Source organism: Prionailurus bengalensis, chromosome D1, assembly GCF_016509475.1.
Source record: "Prionailurus bengalensis isolate Pbe53 chromosome D1, Fcat_Pben_1.1_paternal_pri, whole genome shotgun sequence".
NCBI lineage: Eukaryota > Metazoa > Chordata > Mammalia > Carnivora > Felidae > Prionailurus > Prionailurus bengalensis.
The window spans coordinates 110,643,593-110,664,598 of record NC_057346.1 but is presented as its reverse complement, the minus strand read 5'-3'; the positions used below and the strand labels follow the sequence as shown (position 1 = coordinate 110,664,598).

The 21,006-nt window shown below is 62.4% G+C and overlaps 1 protein-coding gene across 2 annotated transcripts; it reads right to left on the bottom strand.

Annotated features, from left to right (window-relative positions):
- Positions 1-1,705: 1,705 nt before the first annotated feature.
- GRK2 (G protein-coupled receptor kinase 2) lies at positions 1,706-20,828 on the bottom strand. 2 transcript variants are annotated; one of them, XM_043581759.1, is made up of 21 exons: positions 20,641-20,828; positions 10,375-10,451; positions 8,556-8,629; positions 8,345-8,446; positions 8,148-8,222; positions 7,960-8,021; positions 7,178-7,229; positions 6,812-6,903; positions 6,335-6,434; positions 6,162-6,240; positions 5,942-6,072; positions 5,558-5,652; positions 5,376-5,483; positions 5,110-5,176; positions 4,728-4,828; positions 4,179-4,245; positions 4,004-4,099; positions 3,622-3,784; positions 3,329-3,465; positions 3,114-3,224; positions 1,706-3,002 (listed from the first exon to the last, which is right to left on the bottom strand). In XM_043581759.1, exons 1-21 carry the CDS (start codon positions 20,751-20,753, stop codon positions 2,838-2,840), a joined length of 2,067 nt encoding a protein of 688 aa, XP_043437694.1. In that variant the 5' UTR covers positions 20,754-20,828; the 3' UTR covers positions 1,706-2,837. The 2 variants fall into 2 exon arrangements, with proteins under 2 accessions (XP_043437694.1, XP_043437693.1); XM_043581758.1 differs by having other exon boundaries at positions 3,114-3,227; positions 20,641-20,827.
- Positions 20,829-21,006: the final 178 nt, after the last annotated feature.

Sequence of the window (21,006 nt, the reverse complement as noted above, 5' to 3'; positions counted from 1 at the left end):
GTATTTTAACCTAGAAGTTTGAGCTGAATCTCTGGGCTGGGAGGGTCAGGTTGCCATTTTCACCCTGCCCTCTCATTGGGGCCAGGTGGCTCCTGTGCTATCTGGGATCACTTTGCCACCCCACCCTGTGGTATTGTCGGGTCACTGTGATGTCCTTGGTTCTCTAGCAGTTCAAAGGCGTCTGAAGGTCCGGAACTCTACATCAGGCCCTGCTGGCCACCCCGCTGCAGCCCTCTCTCACCTCCACCTTTTTTGAAAGGGGCTCCTCCCTTTCCCAACCTTTTCAACCCAAATCTAACAGCACTTCTCAGGCCCAGCCTCTCCTGATTTCTGCAGTCTTGAACACAACTCCCCACCAGCCTGTGAATCCTAATTCCATTGTCTTCTCAACCCTTTTCCAGGACCCCTTGGCCCTCTCAACCCCCGAGTCAGGCTTCTTTCTCCCTGCCTGAAAGCCTGTTTCTAATGACCCTGATGCCACCCCGAGGACTGCGTTTCATCAGTCATCGTGGGACTCTCATGGGACATCTCTATGCCTGGCGTCCCATGCTATCCCATTAGCATTACTAAAACCAGATCTGGTCACATTCACCCTCTTTCCCCAGGCTGCACTCACTGCCTGTTGTAAGGCTGAGCATGCCCCAGACCTCCCTGTGTGCCCGTTCAGACTCCTACCTCTCTCTTGTCCCCAGGTGCAGCCCATTCCTGGTGGGCAATGTTCTTCCCATCTGGCCTCCCTGCCTCCTATCCTTCGCCTCCCTCCATGCATCATGTGCTGGGAAATCAGTGACTTGTTCTACAGCCGGCCCTCATCATGCAGCTTGTCCAGAGCCTTCAAGGGACTGCCCAGAGCCTAGCCAAGTTCAGACCCCACATCCATTTCCAACTTCATCACTAAGTGCACGCTGGGCTCTGGGCCAGGATTAGCCTAGCGTTCAGGGCCTCCCGGGCTGGCTCCTTCCCACAGTGCTCCTACCAACCTGAGGCACTCCCGACTGCCTGGCCGTTTCCTCCATCGGGAACATCCTCCCCAACGCCCCACCCCAGTGCTGCAGGCCTAGCTCAAAGGCCTTTCCCTCCCAAGTCTCAGCCTCTACCCCCAGCAGCCTTCCTTCTCCACCTGCCGTGCTGTGCTCTGGCTGCGGGCCCCTCAGCCCTGCCCAGCAGAGTCCAGCACGGAAGGGGCGGCAACCAGCACCACCACATGGGCCTGTAGGGCAAGTATGTGGGGGAAATGAGGTTGAGCAGAGCCTCCGGGTAGAGACCAAGTGCTGGGGGGTCCCTCAGGCCGCAGGAACCCCTACTGGGGGGCTGCACAGCAGGGCAAGAGGGCAGGCCAAAGCCAGAGCGGTCCAAGGGCCCAGAGGCTACTGCGCGACCCCAAGGGCAGAGGTGCCTGACTGCCCGAAGGGTGTCCTCAGCGCAATGCCTGGCGAGCTGAGGTGCTTGGCCGATCAGTCCAAATGTGACACCAAGCCCCTCTTCCTGCTTCCCCTTGTGTGGGAGGATGAGCCGGTGGGGCGGGAGAGGAGGCGTGGAGCCCCCCGCCCTACCCCGGGGAGGGATTGGGCCGAGGCAGGCTGGCCCTGATGCCCGCTGTGGCAGCAGAGGGGACCTGGCACCACCAATACCCTCTCTCCTCAGGCCCTAGCCCAGCGGTGGCTGAAAATGGTCACTGGGCACAAAAGAATCGGACACGGTCAAGTCAGGCACCATTTTTTATAAAAACGCATAGTCTCATTTTCCACTCTTTAAAATCACATTCAAAACTCGGCAAAGGAGCGCCCCCGGGAGTAGATGGGAAGGGAGGGTGCGCCAACCCAGCCCCAGGGGGAGGGGGCGCGACACCACACACGGCAGCGCGACTGGCACAAGGGGGCATGCGGCGGGCGGGGTGGCGCCCTGTGGGCAGTGGCACTGACGGGACGTGGGGCTATGGGGCTGGACAGCCCGGCGGGGGGGGGGCACACTGACCAGCCCAGGGTGGCGAGGGCTGGCCCCGCCTGGCCCCTCTCACTGTGCTGCCCGGCCCGTCAAGGCTGGTCACCTATGGTCCCAGGCAGATGAGGCCTCGCCCAGCCCAGGGGGGGCAGGGGACCTCAGGGCCAGGCTAGGCCAGTGTGACACAACCCACAGCTGCCTTTCTGTGGTCCCTGAGCCCGGATGCTCGGCGGGGGAGGGAGGGGGGACCGCAGGGAGGGCAGCTGCACCTGCTGCCAATGCCAGAGTCCCTCAGTGTCCAGGGAATGTGGGAATGGAGGCGGCCAGTGATACAGGGGCTCTTCCTGGGCAGGGGCACAAGAGCTTGAGTCACTGTGGCCGGACCCTGGGGTCAGGGAGATAATGGGCCCCTCCTCCACCGACTGGCTGGAGGACAGGACAGTGCAGGACTGTGCCCCTGTCACAGGAGGGGCTTCGGTGGGAAAATTCAAGTAGTATCCCTGTGCTGCGGCCTCCCCTGGGTGGGGGACGCTGGGCCACCCCGCTGTGCTGTGGGCACAGAGCCTGAGGGGACACAACGCGGTGCGGCATCGTCCCTGGAGAAGGGCCAGGAGGGCTGCAGGGGCTGCTGCTTCCCCCACCCCCCGCCCCCTGCTCCCACCCACAGGAAGACACTGGGAGGGGAGGCCCCTGGAGGGTCGGGGCTGAGGGCGGCCGGACAGTGGCTGGGTCGGTGGCAGCAGGAGCCAAGGCAAGCGGGCCCCCCCTGGGGGCTGGGCCAGGCTGGGGCCACAGGAAATCACAATAATTACAAAATAAAACCTTTTCCGCTTTGCGGGAAAACAAATAATAAAAATTCGACAAAATAAATTAGAGGTTTATAAAAGGCGGGCGGGTCAGAGGCCGTTGGCACTGCCGCGCTGGACCAGCGGCACCTTGCTCAGCTCCACCACGGGCGAGCGCGGCTTGTTCTTCATCTTGGGCACGCGCTGCACCAGCTGCTGGGCCTCGCGGTACGCGTCACGAAGCTCCTTCTTCCACTGCACCAGCTCAGGGTCACTCTGCGGGCACCCGGGGCCGTCAGACGGGGAGTGGGGGGGGGGGGGGGCCTGGGTGCCCGAGGCTCCCTTCCCAGCCCGCCCCACCCGCCGCCGGCCCCCGGCCCCACTCACGTCGCACTGCAGCACAAACTGTTTGCCGCCGCGGATCTTGAGGAGGAGGCACTTCCGCTCCTTGATCTGCGTCTCCTCCACAGACTGGATCTCCTCCATGGTCAGCAGGCTCTGCTGCAGGGCGGGCGGGAGGGGCGGTGAGGCCGCGGCGCGGGCTGGCGGCCCCGGGCACTCACCCCGCCTCCGGCACCCGCGGGCACCAGCCCGCTCCTTACCGGGGCCTCGCCCTCGCCCCGCCACTCCAGCCGGTTGGGAAACAAGTAGAAGTACCGCCTCTGCCACTGCGTCAGGAAGGGGTTGCCCATCTTGGACATGTAGCCATGCATGATGCAGTCCTTGCCCAGGGCATAGTCTGCCGCGAGAGAGTGAGAGGCGCGCTCAGCCAGGCCCGCCCGGGGCCGGATCCTTGCTTCGGCCTCCCAGTGACCTCGGTGGCTTTCCGAGACCTGAGCCGATTTCTCATCTCCAAACTGCCCGGTGGGTGCCCACGGCAGCTACGAACCCTCACCTTCCTCGTGGCCCAACTGCTTGTTTTTGGTTTTCTTGCGGGCCTCCAGCCGGTCGGTCTCGGCATTGATGGTGTCGAAGACCGTCTCGGCCACCTCCTGCTGCCACCGCTCCGAGATGGTGAGGGGGAAGTTGCGGTAGAGTTCCTGGTCACTGTCCAGCAACTTCAGCGAGTAGACAGGGCAGGGACATCCATCCATCAGCCACAGGCCGGCCCAGCCCCAGGGCTCCCAGGCGGGGGCGGGTGGGGGGGGGGTCTGGTCTCACACGGCCCCCCACCCTCCCAGGCACGTTGGGGGAGGAGGAGCCTGAGGCCCAGCGGCCGACAGAGCCCTGCAGGCCAGGATCAGGGCTCATGTGAGAGGCCAGGGCAGGCCCGGTACCTTGATTCCTTTTGTGTCCTCCTCGTCAAAGGAGCCAATGTCGAAGGCGTCAGCAGCGTTCACCTCCCCTCGAGGGGGGATCAGCGGGGGAGGGTACTGCAGCAGAGCACAGGCCGGGCATCAGCACCAGGCAGGGGCTACAGGGCGCCCGCCTGGCCCTGCCCCAGGCTGGTACCTTCTGCAAGAAGACCATCTGCCAGTCCAAGGAGCGGAAGAAGGGGCTCTCCTTTACCTCCTGGGCCCTGTGGGGAGATGTGGGTCATCAGGCGGGGGCTCTGCCACCCGGGAAGGTTCCTTAAACCTCAGCCTGTTTCCTCATCTCTAAAATGGGGAGAACGGTTCCCACATCATAGGGCCGTCGGGAGTTTTCACATTTGTAAGTCTTGCGACATCGTGCCCAACAACTTAGTAAATGCTTAATAAACACAAAAAGCTGTTGCCATCATCATTATCATCGCCACGTTTGTTACAGGGGCCCTTCTGGAAGCCGGTCCCCCAGCAGCTCCGGCAGCTGTGCGCCAGGCAGCCCCGTCCCCTGAGAACACTGGATGGGGCTGGCCATCTCCCAACCCGTGAACCCCTCAAAAGAGGCTGGCACCAGGAGGGGGCTCCAGTGACGGGACACAGCCCTCATCCTCAGGCTAGCCTAGCAGCATGCCCAAATACCCAGGGCCTGGCAGGGAGGGAGGGCCTGGGACAGTTGGCCCCGGTCCCGGGCACTCACCCTCGACCCAGGCAGCCCAGTCTCCGGTTGACATCCCTCTGCAGCAGCCCCTCCAGCAAGGAACGGAGCTCGGGGGAGAAGGAGTCGGGCAGCTCCACAGCCTGCGGGGAGGAGTGGACACTGGCAGGGTCCGAGGATGGGACCTGGCCCCCGGCACAGGGAAAGACAGGGCCCAGCTTCCTCATTTGCCCCCAGCGGGCACATCTGTTCTGACAACACAGGGATGGGAAGCCTCTGGGGCAGGAGGCCAGAGTAAGGATGAGTGGCCCAAGTTTGCTGTTATTTGGTGAGACCCAAGAATCCATGACCCTGACACGCACAGGAGACCCCATCCCCACGGTGACCGCCCCCCATGGACTCCACCCAGCCTCCCTACACTCACCATTGTCAATGTCATGCGGTCAATCTCGTGCTTATCTTTGGTCTTGTGCTGCCGAAAGGGGCTGTGCCTGGGCAAGAAGCACAAGGTCAGAGGATAGGAATGGGGAAACCGAGGCAGGGAGCGACAACGATCCTCATCCAAAGCCAGGGATGGTGCCGCCCTAACACCCAGGCAGCTGTAGCCCCCCTCCCCTAGACACCTACCTGGACTAGGGATGAGCTCTTCCCCGTCCCGTCCCGCCCGCCGGCCGGGGAGGGCCCACTCACCCCCGCAGCAACTTGAAAAGCATGCAGCCCAGGGAGAACCAGTCAGCGCTGCTATCGTAGGCCACGCCCTTCTGCAGGACCTCAGGGGCCATGTACCCGTGGGTGCCCCTGTGGGAGCAAGGAGGCCATGAGAGGGTCTGGCGGAGGGTGCGGGAAGGGAGAGTGGGGGGCCGGGCACTCACACGCTGGCGTGGGGCTTCTTCTTGGAGAAGTCGCAGGCCAGGCCGAGGTCTGAGATGCGCACGTGACCGTGCTCGTCCAGAAGGATGTTGGCTGGCTGTGGGGGAAGCCCAGTGAGCAGCCTCAAGGGTGACTCAGGACAGGGCCTGGCCAGGCAAGATGCCAGCTAGGTCACTGTCCTCACCCTGGAGTGTTGTGGGTGTCCAGGGACAAGGCCCCGGGTGGGGTCTTCCCCTCCTTTCCCCAGTTACAACCGGAGTCCAGAAAGTGGCTGGGTAGGGGGGCCGGTGAAGAAGGGAGCAGCCAGCCGACTCTGTCCCAGACGCCACTGCTGTGGGCCAGGCGGGCCAGTGGCGTGGAGGGGAGGGGGGGGGGCAGAGCCTCACCTTCAGGTCCCGATAGACAACGAAGCGGTTGTGCATGTGCTCCAGGCCCAGGATGATCTCGGCCGCGTAGAAGCGCATGTCGGCCTCGGAGAAAACCCCGTGCTGGGACAGGTGGTAGTGCAGGTCCCCGCCTGAGGGAGGCAGCCCCGCAGGGTGGCGCTCAGCTGCCCGTCCCGGCCCCCAGCCCCGCGGCCCACCTGGGGCCAGGCCGCGCACTCACCGTTCATGAGATCAAGGATGAAGCTGAGCTTGTCCGGCGTGTGGAATGCGTACGACATGCACACGATGAACGGGCAGTCCTGGGAGGGCACGGGAGGCCAGGTCAGCAGAGGCCGCGCACGGTTCCGGGACCCGAGGCTGCTGCAGTGACCTGCCCGGGCCCTCCTGGCTCACCCCAGTGCTGACGAGGGACAGCATGATGCGCTCGTTCAGGGCCAGGGTCTCCCCCTGCTTCATCTTGATGCGCTTCTTATCCAGACACTTCATGGCGTACCTGGTGGTGGGGGGGGGGGGGGCGCTGGCTGGTCAGTCAGTCCACACGCACCTTCAGCGCAGAGCCCAGGGCTGTGTCTGGGGGGGCGGTCCATGGGGGGAGGGGGGGGCAAGTCCTCAGGGCTCTTGCGGTGAGAACTGGACACTGAGACGAGGCAAGACAGAAGGCAGGAGAGAGTACTGGTGAGGCGGGGCCTCTGGGGGCCTGTGGGGGGCGGCAGCACCAACACGGAAAGGGGGGAGACAGTAGCCTCTGCAGAGACCTGCCCACGTAGGACCTGGGGGCCCCGATCCCCTCTCGGCTCTTCCATGCACACCCCCAGGGGGCCCTCCCCTCCCTCAGGCATCCCACTCGACACTGGCTGAGCTGGCGCTCACATCTTGCCCGTGTCGGCCTTCCGGCACCCATAGACCTCGCCGAAGCCCCCTCGTCCGATGATGCGGTGCACGCTGAAGTCGTTCATGGTCAGCTGTGGGGCGGCAACAAGCAGGGTCAGAGCACCCAGGGCAGAGACACCCAGGCAGCGGGGGGGCCAGTCCCAGGCCCGGGACCACCCTCGCCACGCACTTACCTGCCCTGAGCCACCCTCACTGGGACCCTGGCACCGAGCCCACAGCCACCGCCCTGGGGGCTGAAGGGCAGGCTCCCCTGACCCGCCCAGCCCTGGCCGAGCTTCGGTGCCCAGCTCCCTGGGAAGGGTGGAAGGGAGGGAGTAGTCTTCCATGCCCACCCGGCCCACTCACATGGATGTTGAGCTCCACATTCTTCCACTGGCAAAATCGTGTGAATTTATCGCTGTGAGAGAAGAACCAGGGCTCAGATGAACTTCAGAAAGTGGGCAAAATGATGCTGGGTACGAGCCATCCCCACACCACTGCCATTGTCTGGCGTCCCGAACCTCAGATGTCCTCTCCTGGACTCCCAGGAGTAGCGCTGGCCCAAGTGGGTTTCAGATAAGCTTAGAAAAGAGGACCTCCGGTCTGACCTGGACTTCCTCCCACTGTATCCCTGACAATGCTCATCTCATCCCTGCTTGTACACCTCTAGTGACGCAGCACTCACCCCTGTGAAACTCCCCCTCCGTTGCCTGGCAGCTGGGACCCTGAGAAAGCTGTTGCTCACATTAAGCTGAAACCTGCCTGCAACTCCCACCCACCAGGCCAGCTCTGGCCACGGGGGCCACAGAAGAAGACGGTGTGTCCTTTTGTGCCACCCTGATGCTTCTCAGCATAGATGGGCCCAGCAAGGTGCTCAACAGTCCATGAGAAGGAATGACACTTAGGTGGTCCTTCACACCCCGGAGAATCCCCTGGGGCTCGGAGATGCCTGGCACTAAGAAGGACAGGGAGGGACTGTGGAGGGGGTGGCGGCTAGGAGCCTGTCCCACTTCTCAGGAGTCCCTGCATGGGGCCGTTGGCGGGGCCCAGGCACCCGCCTGCCCGGATTCTCTCCCCCACACCATCCACACCCCTTCTCAGAGCTGCCTCTTCCTCCCCTGCCCCTCCCGCATATGCTCTGCTCTCACCTCTCGATGAATTTCTGGAACACATCCCCTCGGAGGTTCTGACAAATCTCTTCAATGTACGGCTAAGGGGAGAAGCTGGAGGTTGGTGACTGAGCCAGACTGGGAGCCGGCCAGGCTCCGTGACCTCAACGGTCCCAGGGTGCCCCTGGCTGGGCAGGGAGGCAGCGGGGGATAAGCCCAGCACGCACCTGGAAGAGATCCGGAGGAACCTGCTTCTTCACCAGGTGGCCCTGGACGTGCTCAGTGGCACTTTTCGAGAAGGGCTGCAGAAGACAGAGGTGGCTGTGAATCCTCTGCAGGGCCCCTGCGTCCCTGCCCACACCCCGGGCCGCTCTGGGCCGGCGCTGGGGTCTAGACCTAGGGACGGGCTGGCCGCGGCACTCACGTGTGAGCAGGCCAGCAGCTCCTTCATGATGTAGGTGTCGAAGACCTCCCGGCTGCGAGCCAAGCGCTCCTCCTCTGTCTCCAGCTTCTCGTATTTCTTGATCTAGAGGACAAGATCCCCACAGGTGACACAGAGGCACCAACAGCAGGCATCTTAGAGACTGAATGAAAGCAGCCCAACCTCCTCTCTCTGCAGGCAGCGGGGGCCTCACCTCCTCATAGAACTCCACCAACGGCTTGGCCTCCTCTAGGTGTTTCAGGCAGAAGTCTCGGAAGAGCAGGTACCCTGAAAGCAAGTGTGTTGGGTCACACGGGGCCACGCCCCTCTCTGGCCTTCCCATCAGGGCAGGCGGCGTGGGCTTGGGGCTCCCTGGGCAGAACTGGCCAAGGAGGCAGCAGAGGTGGTCTCTGCCCCAGGCAGGGACAGGACGAGGCGGCCCCAAAAGCTGTCACCAGCTGAAGATTCTCAGTTTCAGGTTGAGGGGTGCCCGTCTCCCAGAACCCCAGATGTCAGCTGGAATGTGATGGGTGCTCCGGGCGCTCTGGCGAAGCAGAGGCTGACTCCGGCTCCCCGCCCTCTCCCTGCCGTCTAGGGCCTGCACCGCACCCCACTGGGCGGGCAGTGTGGGTGCAGATCCACCTGGGTCAGGCCAGAGCATGGCGGGCAGGAGGAGGGCAGCCTCCCAAGGGGCCCACGTCCCTCTCCCTGGACACCCCATATCGTGCCCCCACCGTATCTGGCCGATTCTCACAGCAGCCCTGAGGAACAGCTGCAGAAACACACCGGCGGAGGCCTGTCAGGTGGGCCGAGCAGAAGGTTCGGCTCTACTACCCGCTGGGAGGCGCTGGGAAAGACAGGCCAGGGGGTGGGGCCTCGAAGGGCACGAGGCCACTGGGGAAAGTAAGAGGCGGGACAAGCTATGGGAAGGGCTCCCAGGCCTCACCCCTCCCAGGGAATGGGGGCCAGCCCGGGAGAGCAAGGGGGAAGTAAGGGCAGTCCCCATTCCCTCCAGCCTGACATGGGTGACCAGCCTCGCACTAGATGGCTTCCATGCCTCTTTGGGGGCACTGCCTGGACACCTCCGGCAGAGCACACAGCCGTCACTTCTGGTCAAGGCGGCCTGGCCTTTGAGTCACTCGTGACCCGGGTTTCCCAGTGGGCAAGGGGCTTTCACTGAGGCCAACTCATCTGGCCCTCCAACAGTCCTGGGCAGCAAGGCTTCTGAGTCCTAATTCCTAGGTGAGGACACCAACAGGCTCAGAGAGGTAAAGCCACGTGCCCAAGGTCACACGGCAGAGGCAGGGGGCCGACCCAAAGTGTGCTTTTTGACGCACTGGCTCCCCAACACTGACTTCCAATGCCTGGTCCTGCCAGGCCAGGCCAGGCCACTCCCACTTCAGAGCTGAGATCCTGCTCTCCTCTCGGGAAGGCCGGACCAGAGCTGTGTGTGCCTGAAGCCTGCTTCCCGGGAACCACCCCAACCCAACCTTGCCCCGTGGGCCAGTGCTGCAGCCGCGGCACTGTAAAGCAAGGGCACTGGAGGAGGAGGCTCGAGGGGCCACTGAAGCAGGTTGCTCTCAAAGAGGGCCCATGGGGGCGGGGGCGGGAGACCACAGCTCGGCAGGCGCCACAGGAAGGGCCCCGCCCCTTCCTGTCAGCTCTACCAACGGCCCCGCAGCAGCTGTGCCTGCGCCAAGGGGAAGCTGCAACTCTCAAAAACAAAAACCCAAAGGAGGAACTTCCCCGGCCGCCCTGGAAGACTGCTGGGCCCCCACCCCCTTCACGGGGCTCCCGGGGCTGACCGCCAGGGGCTGGGAGGCACAGTGGGTCACCATCCCGGGGGACGCGGGGTGCTCGTCACAACCCTGCCCCATCAGATGGGAGGTCAGACCTCCAGGGAGGGAACAGAGGCCAGCCGGCTGGGGTGGGGGCAGGAGAGCGGCCTCAGGGTCCTCCTGCCCCCTCGCCCCAGGCCCGGGGCAGCTGGACGGTGGCGGGAAGTCCTTGGGGCTGGCAGACCTCATACTCACCCAGCTTCTGGGAGAAGATCTTCTCAAAGGTCACCTCGCCCCGGTCTTCCAGGTACTTCTGCATGACGCTTCGGATGCTGAAAGACAGCGGGGGTGGGGGGGTGCCCTCAGTGAGCCGAAGCCCCCGGGGCTCCTGCCAGGCCTGCTGGCCCTGCCTCTTCCCCCCGGGATCCAGAACGTCACTGTTCCCTCCAAGAAGGCAAACTACCAGCCCGGGGCTGCCCACCTGGGCTCTGTCCCCAAAAGCTAGGGTGGCCAGCAGGTGGCTGCTCAGAAGTCCGGTCCCAGTACTGCCTCATGCTGGCTTCGGGAACCTGGCCAAACCTCAAAAGCCGGGCCTCACCATCAGCAGATGATGGGTAACCAAAATGGGGCCTATCCTTACCACGGAATACTGCTCGGCCGTAAGGTGGGACAAAGCACTGATATACAGAAATGCTACGACATGGATGAACCCTAGCGCGCAGCGAAACGAAAAAAGAGAGTCACAAAAGGCCCCCAGTTCTATGATGCCACTTACGTCGCATGTCCAGAACAGGCAAATCTACAGAGAGCAGATTAGTGGGTGCCAGGGGCTGGGGCACAGAAGAGGAGTGACTGCCAACAGGTAGGGGGTTTCTTCTTGGGGGTGATGGAAATGTTCTGGAATTAGGGTGAGAGCTGCCCAATTAGGTAGGGTGAGAGTTGTACTAAAACCCACTGGGCCGCACTCTTTAAAATGATGAATTTTATGTTATGTGAATTATATCTCAGGTTTTTTTACACAGTAATAACAAGACGAAACAAAAACCAAGCCCCGGCTCCTGTGTTCCTAACATCTGAATTAAAAACATGCCCCTCTGTCCCTGGGTTGCTCGGGAGGGCAGCAAGGGAAAGGCTGGCCGTGGTGACCATGGAAAGCCCAACCCAACGGTCCCCACCCGGAAAGCTCACCTTCAACGCCAAGGGCTGTCTGGGCAAGCGACACGGGGCTATCCTTTGTGCCCGAGACAGACCTTGCCGTCCCCTCCTCCCCGCTCCTGGGTCACCTGTACACCAGCCCTGCCGGCCTGCCTGTCACGCCTCCACTGGCTCAGGCTCCCGAGGAACACTCTTAGCTGCCTGTACCGGGGACCAAGCTGCGCAGTCACACCTGAGCCCAGGCAATGCTCACAAGGCCCTTAGGATATGTGGGGCCACCGGCAGGCCACCGACAGAAGACGTCGCAGCTGGTGAGGACCAGAATCAGAAAGTCTGGGCTCTGTGGCCCTGCATCCCTCTTGGAGCCCAGCGCGGGTCACCAGGGCCTGCTGCCCGTTTTCTACTGGAAGGTACCACGTACCCCTGACCTCCAGGCAGGCCCTCCCAGGGCGCAAGTTCTGCATGCGTGGCTCTAAGACATGACACAGTGTGTGACAAAGCCTGACAGGACCCGCTCAGGAAGGGAAGAGTGTTCTGGGCCATCACGAGAGGCTGTGTGGAGGAGGAACTTCACTGGGTTCCTCAGGGCAAACAGGATGTCAACAGGTGGCAAAGCCCAGGGCAGGTGGGTGGATGTGGGGACAAGCAGGGGAAGACCCGGCCAAGGTGAGCAAGAGGCTATCCCAGGCAGGAGGGAGCTCGGCTAGGGACGCTTGGGAAGCTCAGTCCAGGGAAGGCAGAGTCGGCTGGAGGCCCCACAGGAGGAAGCCCGGGTAGCGAGACACTGGAGGGACGGCCAGCAAGAAGGGAAAGAAACAGGGCTGGGTGCGAGCAGGCTCGGGCCATCGGGCAGGCAGAGGAGTTGACCAGGCCAGCGGGACGGCAGCCCAGGCCTGCGAAGGTCTGGCCCACGAGAGAGGTGTCTGAGGTGAGAACGTTCCAGGCAGGGCCAGTGTGGCCCACGGACGCTGCCCAGCCGCTGGGCCTATGCTCGGAGGCGGGGGGACTCCTGCCCTTTTCTGCTCAGCACTCTCCTTCCGAGACGGTCTGAGCGGAAGCCCAGGCTCCACTCCCCCCAGGCTTCCGCTCGAGTTTGAGCCACACAAGGAAAGGCCACGCAAGATAACAGGAGAATTTAGAGCTATCTAAATGACTCCCTCCTCTGCTTCCCCACCCTAGAAGGCTGGAAGATGCCGTGACCTCCTCCAACAGCAAGAAGGGTGCTGATGACCAGGACGGCCCTCCCGTGTCCCTGTCCTGCGACTCCAACCAACGAGAGCGGAGCTCCCAGCTGAGGGCCGGTGGCTTGGTGGCCCCACGCCAAAGTGGTGGCCACTTCAGAGCTGGTTCCCTCAGGAAAGCAAGGATGCCCTCTGCAGTGGACAGGGGCTGAGGCCAGGATGTGGTCCTCACCCAGGCCGGCACCGTCTCCCCTCCTGACTGTCACATGCCAGCTCACTTCCACCAGCCACCATCAAGAACACATCTCCCCAGCCCCAGGGGACCCACAGAGACTCACAGGCACTCGGGAGGCGAGGCCTGATTCCAAGGCCTGCTCTGTGCTCACACACGGCAGAAACTAGAGACACCTGCCCTGGGGCCTGCAGCCCAGAGACCAGAGCCCCTCATTTCCTGTGAGGGAGAGCTTAGGACCTCCTTTTTGGAGGGCAGGAGGGCAGGCCAGGGGCGTGCTGGGGTGCAGCATAGCAGGCAGGGCCCAGTGCAAGGCAGCGAAGGGCCGGCAGGGTCTTGAGACCAGGCAGCCAGGAGTCAGGGGCTCGGAACCTGGGGCTCCGTAAGGGCCAAGTGCCTGGATTTCACCTGTAAGGTGGAACAGCAAGGCTGGATCCTCACCGCCCCTTGGCTCAGCTCTTGGCACGCCATGTCTGCACCCAAATCCTGTGTTTGGGGACATTTTGGTCTATGGAAGGGGATGGACAAGGTAATAAAGTGGGGGGCGGGGGAATCACAAAATGTCAATCCCCCACGGAGGTGAGTGGTCAGATGGAGGTCAGGTGCAGTCAAGCGGGATGATGTCCAGATGCTTCAGATCCAGATGGGAAGCCCCCCTGAGCCCCAAACTGGCTTCCTGGGAATCAGCGTGGCTGACACCAGCTTAGGGAAGGCAGCGTGATGGGAACACCCCCCGCTTCCCATCACAGGACCCGGTGACCCCCAGAACAGCTGGGAACCGGACCCTCCAGGGAAATGCCCTCTCCCCGAGGGCCCGTGGACGAGGGAGCCAGCCTGCAGCCCAGCCTTCTCCCTTCCCGGCGGCTCTGCTGTGGGGTCAGCCCAGGAGAGAGCAGAAAGTGGGGCACCGGTGGCCAGACCCCGCCTCCCCTCTGGAGCTGCATGGGACGCCTCTCTTCCCAGCCCACAGCACTTCACTTTCTTCCTTAAAAAGAAAAAAAAAGTTTTCTAAATAAAATAAACAACCGCCCCCCCATCCAAACACAAGATTGGACTGAGCAAAGCCTTGAATGGAAGGCCCCCAAAGCGACAGCGTTAGGGTTTCCTGTCTGTTCTCATGGGGCTGGTGGCCAAGGGAGCCGGTAGTTTAGAAAAACGTGTTATGGGGCACATTCCCGCCGGGTGGCAAATACAGGCTGGCACGGGCAGCAGTGGTGGCCTCCTGGGCTGGGTCACCTTCATCTCCAACACCCACTCCCTGATACTGGCAGAGTCTCGGGCGGCGACGAGCCCAGAGCAGCATTTCTGCCCCCACCCAGGCCAACAAGTCCGACATACAGGAGCACGTGGCTCCCCGACCAACTCTGGGTTGTCAGGAGAGCCAGACGCCTGCATCCTCCCCGCCAGAAGGACCCTCAGGCGCTCAGTCTCTCTGGGGAAGGGCCCCTGGCTGCCTTGGCTCTTGCGGTCAGGGGGACACCCACGCCTGAGTTCCAAACGGCTCTCCCCAAGTCCCCTCCGTGGAGGAGGCCAGGCCAAGTCACAGACTTTAACCGTCCAGTTGGCCCACTTGTGAAATGAGGACGTCAACAAATTTCTGAACCGTCACCACCGCACTGGCCGGTGGAAAAGCCTGAGGGGGCGCCTGGGTGGCTCAGTCGGTGAAGCAACAGACTCTTGGTTTGGTTTCAGGTCATGATCTCACGGTTCGTGAGATCGAGGCCCGAGTCCAGCGCTGCACTGTCAGTGCAGAGCCTGCTTGCGATTCTCTCTTCTCTCTCTCTCTGCCCCTCCCCACCTCATGCGTGTGTGTGTGTGTGTGTGTGTGTGCACACGCTCTCTCTCTCTCTCTCAAAATAAATAAACTTTTAAAAATTTCTAAAAAAAAAATGAATACATAAAATAAAAAAATAGAGAGCCTGAGAGGACACAGCAGAATTGTCCTAAGACGCTAGCCTTGCTGGGAGAGCTCCCCTCCTGGAGGCAGCCCTCCCGCTGGGATCCCCCAGACTGCACCTCTTCTAGAACACGATCATAAGCTATTTGGTCTCGTTTGGGTCTTTGCCCCACACCCTCCCACATCCTCAGAGGGTGCCGCCTGCTGCCAGGCCTCCTGACTGGCGAGCTCTGACCAGGGCTGGGGCCAGGGGAGTGGCTCACAGACCAGCCTCACACACTCATGCTCATCAGCCTGAGGACCCAGGGGTGGGGGTGGGGGGCGGGGACAGAACCTGATACCAGACCCTGACGAAGCAGCAAGGGCCCTGTGGCAGGAGGGCCTGCCCTGTCTGGCAGGGAGCTGCCGGACCCTGCTGCCTACGGCCAGGGCTGTTCGCTTTGGCCCCAGCTGCTCCCAGGAGCAGGCCAAGCCTGACACTGAGGGGGAGAGCACATCCTCCCCCGCAGCCCGGAGTGTGGGTAGGGGTGACAGGACGGCAGGCAGGCAGGCAGGCAGGAAGGGGGTGAGGGCTGTGGGGGAGAACTTCCGGTGCCTTCTGGAACCACATGGTTCAGAAGAAAGGCAAGGTCCCTTGCTCTGTGGCACAGAGGCTGATCCTGGCCCTCACAGACGACTCCCACACAGGGTCACAGACGGCAGCTTGTGTGGACCAGCAAGGGCTGGGGGCAAACACGCTTGTTTTGTTTTGATGGTGAGGAAATCTAGGCTAGAAGCTGAGTGGCCTGCCCAGCATCCCACATGGAGACAGCAGCCAGAAAATGTCCAACTCTCCCCGAGAAAAGGCGACTCGCCAGGCAGGGGCCTTCCCCTGCAACCTCTGCAGAGGACCCCGGACTTGTACCCCGGCTGCCTCCCCCTCCGTCCACTGCCAGTGCTGTGGGCAGCGGGTAGCATCTCTCCTGGGAGCCCGGCGGGCTACGGGCAGCTTCGGCTGGCACCTGGCAGGCCAGGGTGTCACCGGGATGCCAGAGTTGCGAAAGCCCAGGACGGTGCAGGATGGCACGGGGGCGGCAGGGCCTGGTGGGTCTGGCGCGGCCACGCCTTGAATAGCCACGCTCTGGGAGAGGACAGTGAACGAGCCAGCGGAGCAGAGGCTGTGGCTGTGGCAGCGGCTCCTCTGTGGCATTTCCAGGAAACCTGGCACTGAGGTGGCAGCAGGAGGAGGAAGTCCCCTGGGGCTTCTTATTAATATTTCTCAATGACTTGCCCCGGGGCTCAGTGTCCTCAGCTCGAGAACAGGGCCGCATACCAAGTGGGAAAGACCAACCCTGAAGGCCACCCGGAAAGGCCAAGCCCAGGGAAGAGAAAGAGACACGCACTAGGTGGCACGCACACAAGCACCCCCCCCCCCCACGCAAACGCCCAAGCCACCCAGGCTCCCAACAGTCAGTGCGGTGGCCACGACGTGGCTCCTTGCGGGATGTGCAGGGGGGGGAAGGGGGGGGAAGGGTGCTCTCTGGCGGCCTTGTCACATGTCACGGCTTCTATGCTAACATGACCTGAGTACCACACCCTGCAATTTACTGCCATTATGTTAAAACGCACCAAGAACAAAGTTCCGGGGCCCCGTGGCCCGTGGTTCCCAGGAAGGGGCTGTCCACCCCGACCTGGGTGGCCTCCAGAGTCAGAGAATGCCCCGCTCAGAGACAGAGCTGCTAACACTTTTACACCAGAAAACTCGCTTCTGAAACCCTGCTCCTCTGCCAACACAGATGCTACCCTTCGAGGCAGCAGAGATGCAGAGAAGGAATGTTATTTAGAAAAAAGCTGCAGCCAAACACGTCATTTTCGGTATCTCTTACTTGAAACAGATCAGTGATAACTTGAGCACAACTCTCTGTCTTATGTGACCAACAGAGCACAGTGGCCCCTTGGGGCCACAGGAGGAAGGGGCAGGTGTGAGGGAGGCTGTGCGATCCTCAAAGACTCTCACGTGCTCCTGGCGTTGGCCGTTTGCTCCGAGGCAGGAGCAGAATATCCTGGAAGCACCAGCCGTGCGCGCGCAGCCCCTGGGTGCCCGGGGCGGGGAGGAAGCGCCGCTGCAGAGTGCCTACACCTGACGTCACCGGGAATTTACTACTAGGGATTGATCGTGCATTAATAGGACACGTTAGTCCTGGTTTGACAGAGCCCAGATTCCCCTGCACAGATTCCAACCCATAATGCTCATGCTCCCTTCAAATCCACTTACTGAGGGAACAGCGGGAGGGCGGGCAAGCAACTTAATGGCCAAAATGTGAAACCCCATGGCCTGGAGAGGAGCGCAGATGGGAACAGACGTCCCAGAGACCCACTCCTGAGCAAAGGAGGGGCTTCAAAGGCCCAGAGGGAATGACTGCTGAAAAGATCACCTTGTTTGGCGGGGTGTGGGAGTGAGGAGGAGAGCTACCGCTGGGGTAGAAAGTTCTGGGTGAGGGACAAAGGCTGGAAATAAACAGCGTTTTGCTGGTGATGGAGAAGTGGAGGAGGAAGGGAGGAAACCTTCCCCTGCACCCCTTCCCCGCCGCCGCCCCCCCCCCCCATACAAATCGTGGGCAGGAAGTCCTGGAGGCAAAGAGTTAACAGGAACGAAGAAGCAGAGGAAGAGTGGCCCGGTCTGGGAGACAGGGAAGCCAGAAAAGGGCAGGAAGGAGGAAATCCATGGTGGGGGAGGGACCAGGAAAGAGCTGAGAAAATGGGAGGCTGCAAGAGGCACCCGGCTCCGACAATCTGCTGCTGGGGCTGCCACTGTCACCAGGGAGGGCAGGGGCATCTCCTGGGACCGCCTGAGCGAGGCTCCTGAGCCAGGAGCCCAGAGATTAATTACACCCGGCCTCCGTGGTCATATTAAGCAAATGACAGTAATTACAGGACCGCTGCTGGTGGAGGGAGGGCAGCTCCATCGGGGAGAAGCACAGGCCACAGGCCGCGAGATCATCCCTGGGGGGCGGGCCCTGGCTTTACTGAAGGGGAAACGGAGACAGGTGCAGCCAGGAAAAGGGACATGCTGGGATGGCAGCAGGATCACAAGCCGGGTCTCCTGTCTCCCAGCTACACAACACTGCCTCCTTCCACGAGGAGGTCGAGAAATGGGTCTGTTCCCTCAGATTCTATAGGGTGACAGAAGGGGAGGACCCTGTGCCAACTCAAAGTGGCACTGTGCCTGCCCGACAGCTCCTGTTCCTAGCCCTGACAAGTCAGAGCTGATGCCAGCCCCAGCTCCCGGCCAAGCCACAACCTGGGCACCAGCTGCAGGCAGGCTGCCAAGACGGACCACCCCAAGGTGGGAACGTCTCCAAATGGCATCTCGTCGTGGACGAACCACGGCCATTCTTCCTGACCCTGACCTTGTGGGTGAGGGGAAGACGTGACCCCAGGCAGGAGCTGCCTCCTCCGCGTACTAGCTTTGTCAGAACGGCTCCCTCCATTCTGTCCCAGATGACGGGGCAGGGGCCGGGCCTTGTGCCCTGCCGCTTCCAGGCCAACCCCCAGACCACGGCGACCCAGACGAGGGGTGCCAGAGGGGAGAGCAGCGGGGGTACGGCGGCGTTGTGTGGAGGAAATGAAGCACAGCAGGGGGTCCGGAGACCTGAGTTCAAATTCCAGCTCGCCTCTGGGACTAAGTCTCCTCCCCTTCCTGGGCCTCAGTTGCTTCAAATATTAAACGGGAGAATACCACCTTCGGGGCCCTGCTTTCCCACAGTTGTGGAAAGAATCAGCTGGAGTAAAAGCTAGCTTGCAAACTGGGAAGCGCTAGGCAAATGTAAGACACAGTCATCGTGACCTTCCAGGGCAGGAGGCATCCGACCCACCAGGTGTGCAAAGCATAAACGCAAAGGCTGGCGTGTCCTCCGTTAGGAGAGGCCTGGCCTCAGGTCACCGATGGGCGCTGCGGGAGCCTCTATCCATCTCACAGCTGTGCTGCTGGATGGCGACCCCCTATGAGAAGCCGTGACACCTGGGTCTTGGTCTCCTGCTGTTCCCCTAAAACTCACAGCCTGGTTCCAGACAGCACCCGGTCCTGATATTTCTTGAGCAACTGCTACGCGTGAGGCATGGCCGTGCCAACTTCACAGGTTGGTTTTCGGATCAACTGAGATGACAGATGTCATAATAAATAATAAATTGTTATAATTTCCACCATCGTTCCTATCAGCATCGTCACTACCACAGATGGTAAAGGGGACAGGAAAAGAGGAACATCTCGTTTCTCAGGGTTCTAACACCTGCAGGGCCAACCCAAGGCGGGGCCCCATCGGGAGCAATGCATTCTGGGGAGAGATTACCCAAACACAGAGAGTTCCAGAAAAGGTTCTGCCTGACACTTTGCAGAGCCCCAACCTGCAGGAGGGTCTCGAGGCCGCAGCCACCAAGGAGAGCCGTTGTGAGCCCCAGAGGCGGACTCCCCCCCGTTTCCTCCCTCATGGCTTTGTCATTTCTGAACTCATTTTTGTTCTAACTGTCGCTGCTCCCTGGACAGCCCCCAGCTGACAGTCAGCCTGGTTCCTGTTTTGAGAAATCTGATTGCAAATGTCTTAGAAAAAAACGGGCCCTAACGGCCTTTTCAAAATGCAGACCAATTTTCCTCTCCCAGGCCTGGTGTTCAGTCAATCCGAAACCCAGTGAACAGGGCACAGAGAAGGGTGCTGGAGATGTAGCCAAGGCACTCCCCACAGCTTTGCGCTCTGCTTCAAAGGCTTAGGACGCCATGGGGTCACGACCCTTATTTCACGCTACCCACATTTCACAGATGAGAAAACCGAGGCCCAGAAGCGGAGGGGAAGGGACTTGCCCAAAGTCACATGACAGCTAGGACCGGCCCAGGTTCCCAGGCCGGCCAGGCTTCCAGCATGCCAGCTCTCAGGCATGAGCAATCATGGTGGGCACACAGCTGTCGCAGATGCAGAACAGCCAGGCCCCGGCTCAGGCCTGAGTAGTAGACATGACGTGGACGTGGAAGCCAGAAGCCCTGATCTGGTGGCGAGGCGCCAGCCTGGACTACCTGTGACACAGGGCGAGCCGCTCACCTCCGGGGCTTCTGCTTCCCCACCCGTTCGGTGGAGACAAAACTGCACCTGTCCCACCTGCTGACAGGTTGCAGTGCGGCTCATACAATGGGAAAATACTCTAGAAGCCATAAAATGCTGGCCAAACCTCAGCAACGGTCCATATCCTGAAGAGAACGTGCCTACATCCTGAACAGTTTCAACTTTGATACCGGGTGCAGTGACATCAATAGTCTCACGGAGAGGTGGCAGCCGTGGTCCAGCTGCTGCAGAGGTGCCGGGATATCCTCTGGCAAACAGCAGCCACGGGACACCACGCGCAGGGCCGCCAGAGGAGGCATCGCAGGGGAGAGGGGCAGTGGGTGTCTCCCCCGCTGGGCTGGGGCACGCGCGCCACACCCTGCTCCCCCCCCCCACCACCCCGGCCCCCAAAGCACTCTTAAACCCTACCCCAAGCCAGTGACCCTCCAGATGGGTGGGGGAAGACCAGGAAGACTTGCTGCCTCCCGCAAAACCTCACGCAAGTGTCGACCAGAGAGAGGGGGCTAGGAGTGGGGGTGCTGCAACCCCAAGGCGGGGTGCCGGGAGTCGGGAAAGCTCAGGGATGGGGGATGCAGTCAGGCCAGGTGGCCGGTGGCAGGTAGAGGAGGGGACCCCACGGGGACCAGGGGCTGCCGGGAGGGGCACGAAGGGCAGCACGGGGCCCCTGTGGGAGAAGGCAGGAGCGCGGGGCCGCCGGGGGCGAGGGCAGGCGGCGTGTACGAAGGGAAGGGAGGCAGTGGGGCAGGGGGCACTGCGCGGCCCGGGGAGCCGGCGGGGCCGGGAAGCCCCGGGTTCAGGTGCACTGGGCCTGGGGCCGAGGGGTCGGGTCGGGGTGGCCGAGCCCCGAGCGGTGGCCGGGGCACGGGGCACTGGGGGGGGAGGGGGGAGGTCAGGGGCCAGCGGCGGGGTGGTCTGGGGCCGCGGGCTCCGGGTTCGGGGAGCGGGCCCGGCCGGCGGCCGCCTCACCTGGGTTCGGGCAGCAGGATCTTCTTGCTGGCGCGCGCGGCCGGCGTGGCCTTGCTCTTCTCCATGGCCATCAGGTAGCTCACATCGGCCAGCACCGCCTCCAGGTCCGCCATCTTGGCGGCGGCGGCGGCCTCTCCCGCCGCTCGGCTCGGCTCCGCTCCGCTCGGCGCGCTCGGCCCCGGCCCGGCCGCTCCGTCGGCCTCGGGCGCCGCCGCCCGCCTGGCCCCGCTCGGCGCCCGCGGCTCCGCTCGCCGCGGCTCACAGGCGGCGCCGCCCCATGGCGCCGGCTCGGGCCCGGCCCCGGCTCGCTCCGCTCCCGCCGGGACTGCAGTCGGGCCGCCGCCGCCGCCGCCGCCGCCACCGCCG

Coding starts and splice junctions, on each gene's coding strand:
- GRK2 (XM_043581758.1), bottom strand. CDS start 20,753: ATGGCGGACCTGGAGGCGGTGCTGGCCGATGTGAGCTACCTGATGGCC. Junction 6,435..6,811: donor AAGGCCGACACGGGCAAGAT/GTGAGCGCCAGC, acceptor CCCCACCACCAG/GTACGCCATGAAGTGTCTGG. Junction 3,228..3,328: donor GGGGCGAGGGCGAGGCCCCG/GTAAGGAGCGGG, acceptor CCCGCCCTGCAG/CAGAGCCTGCTGACCATGGA.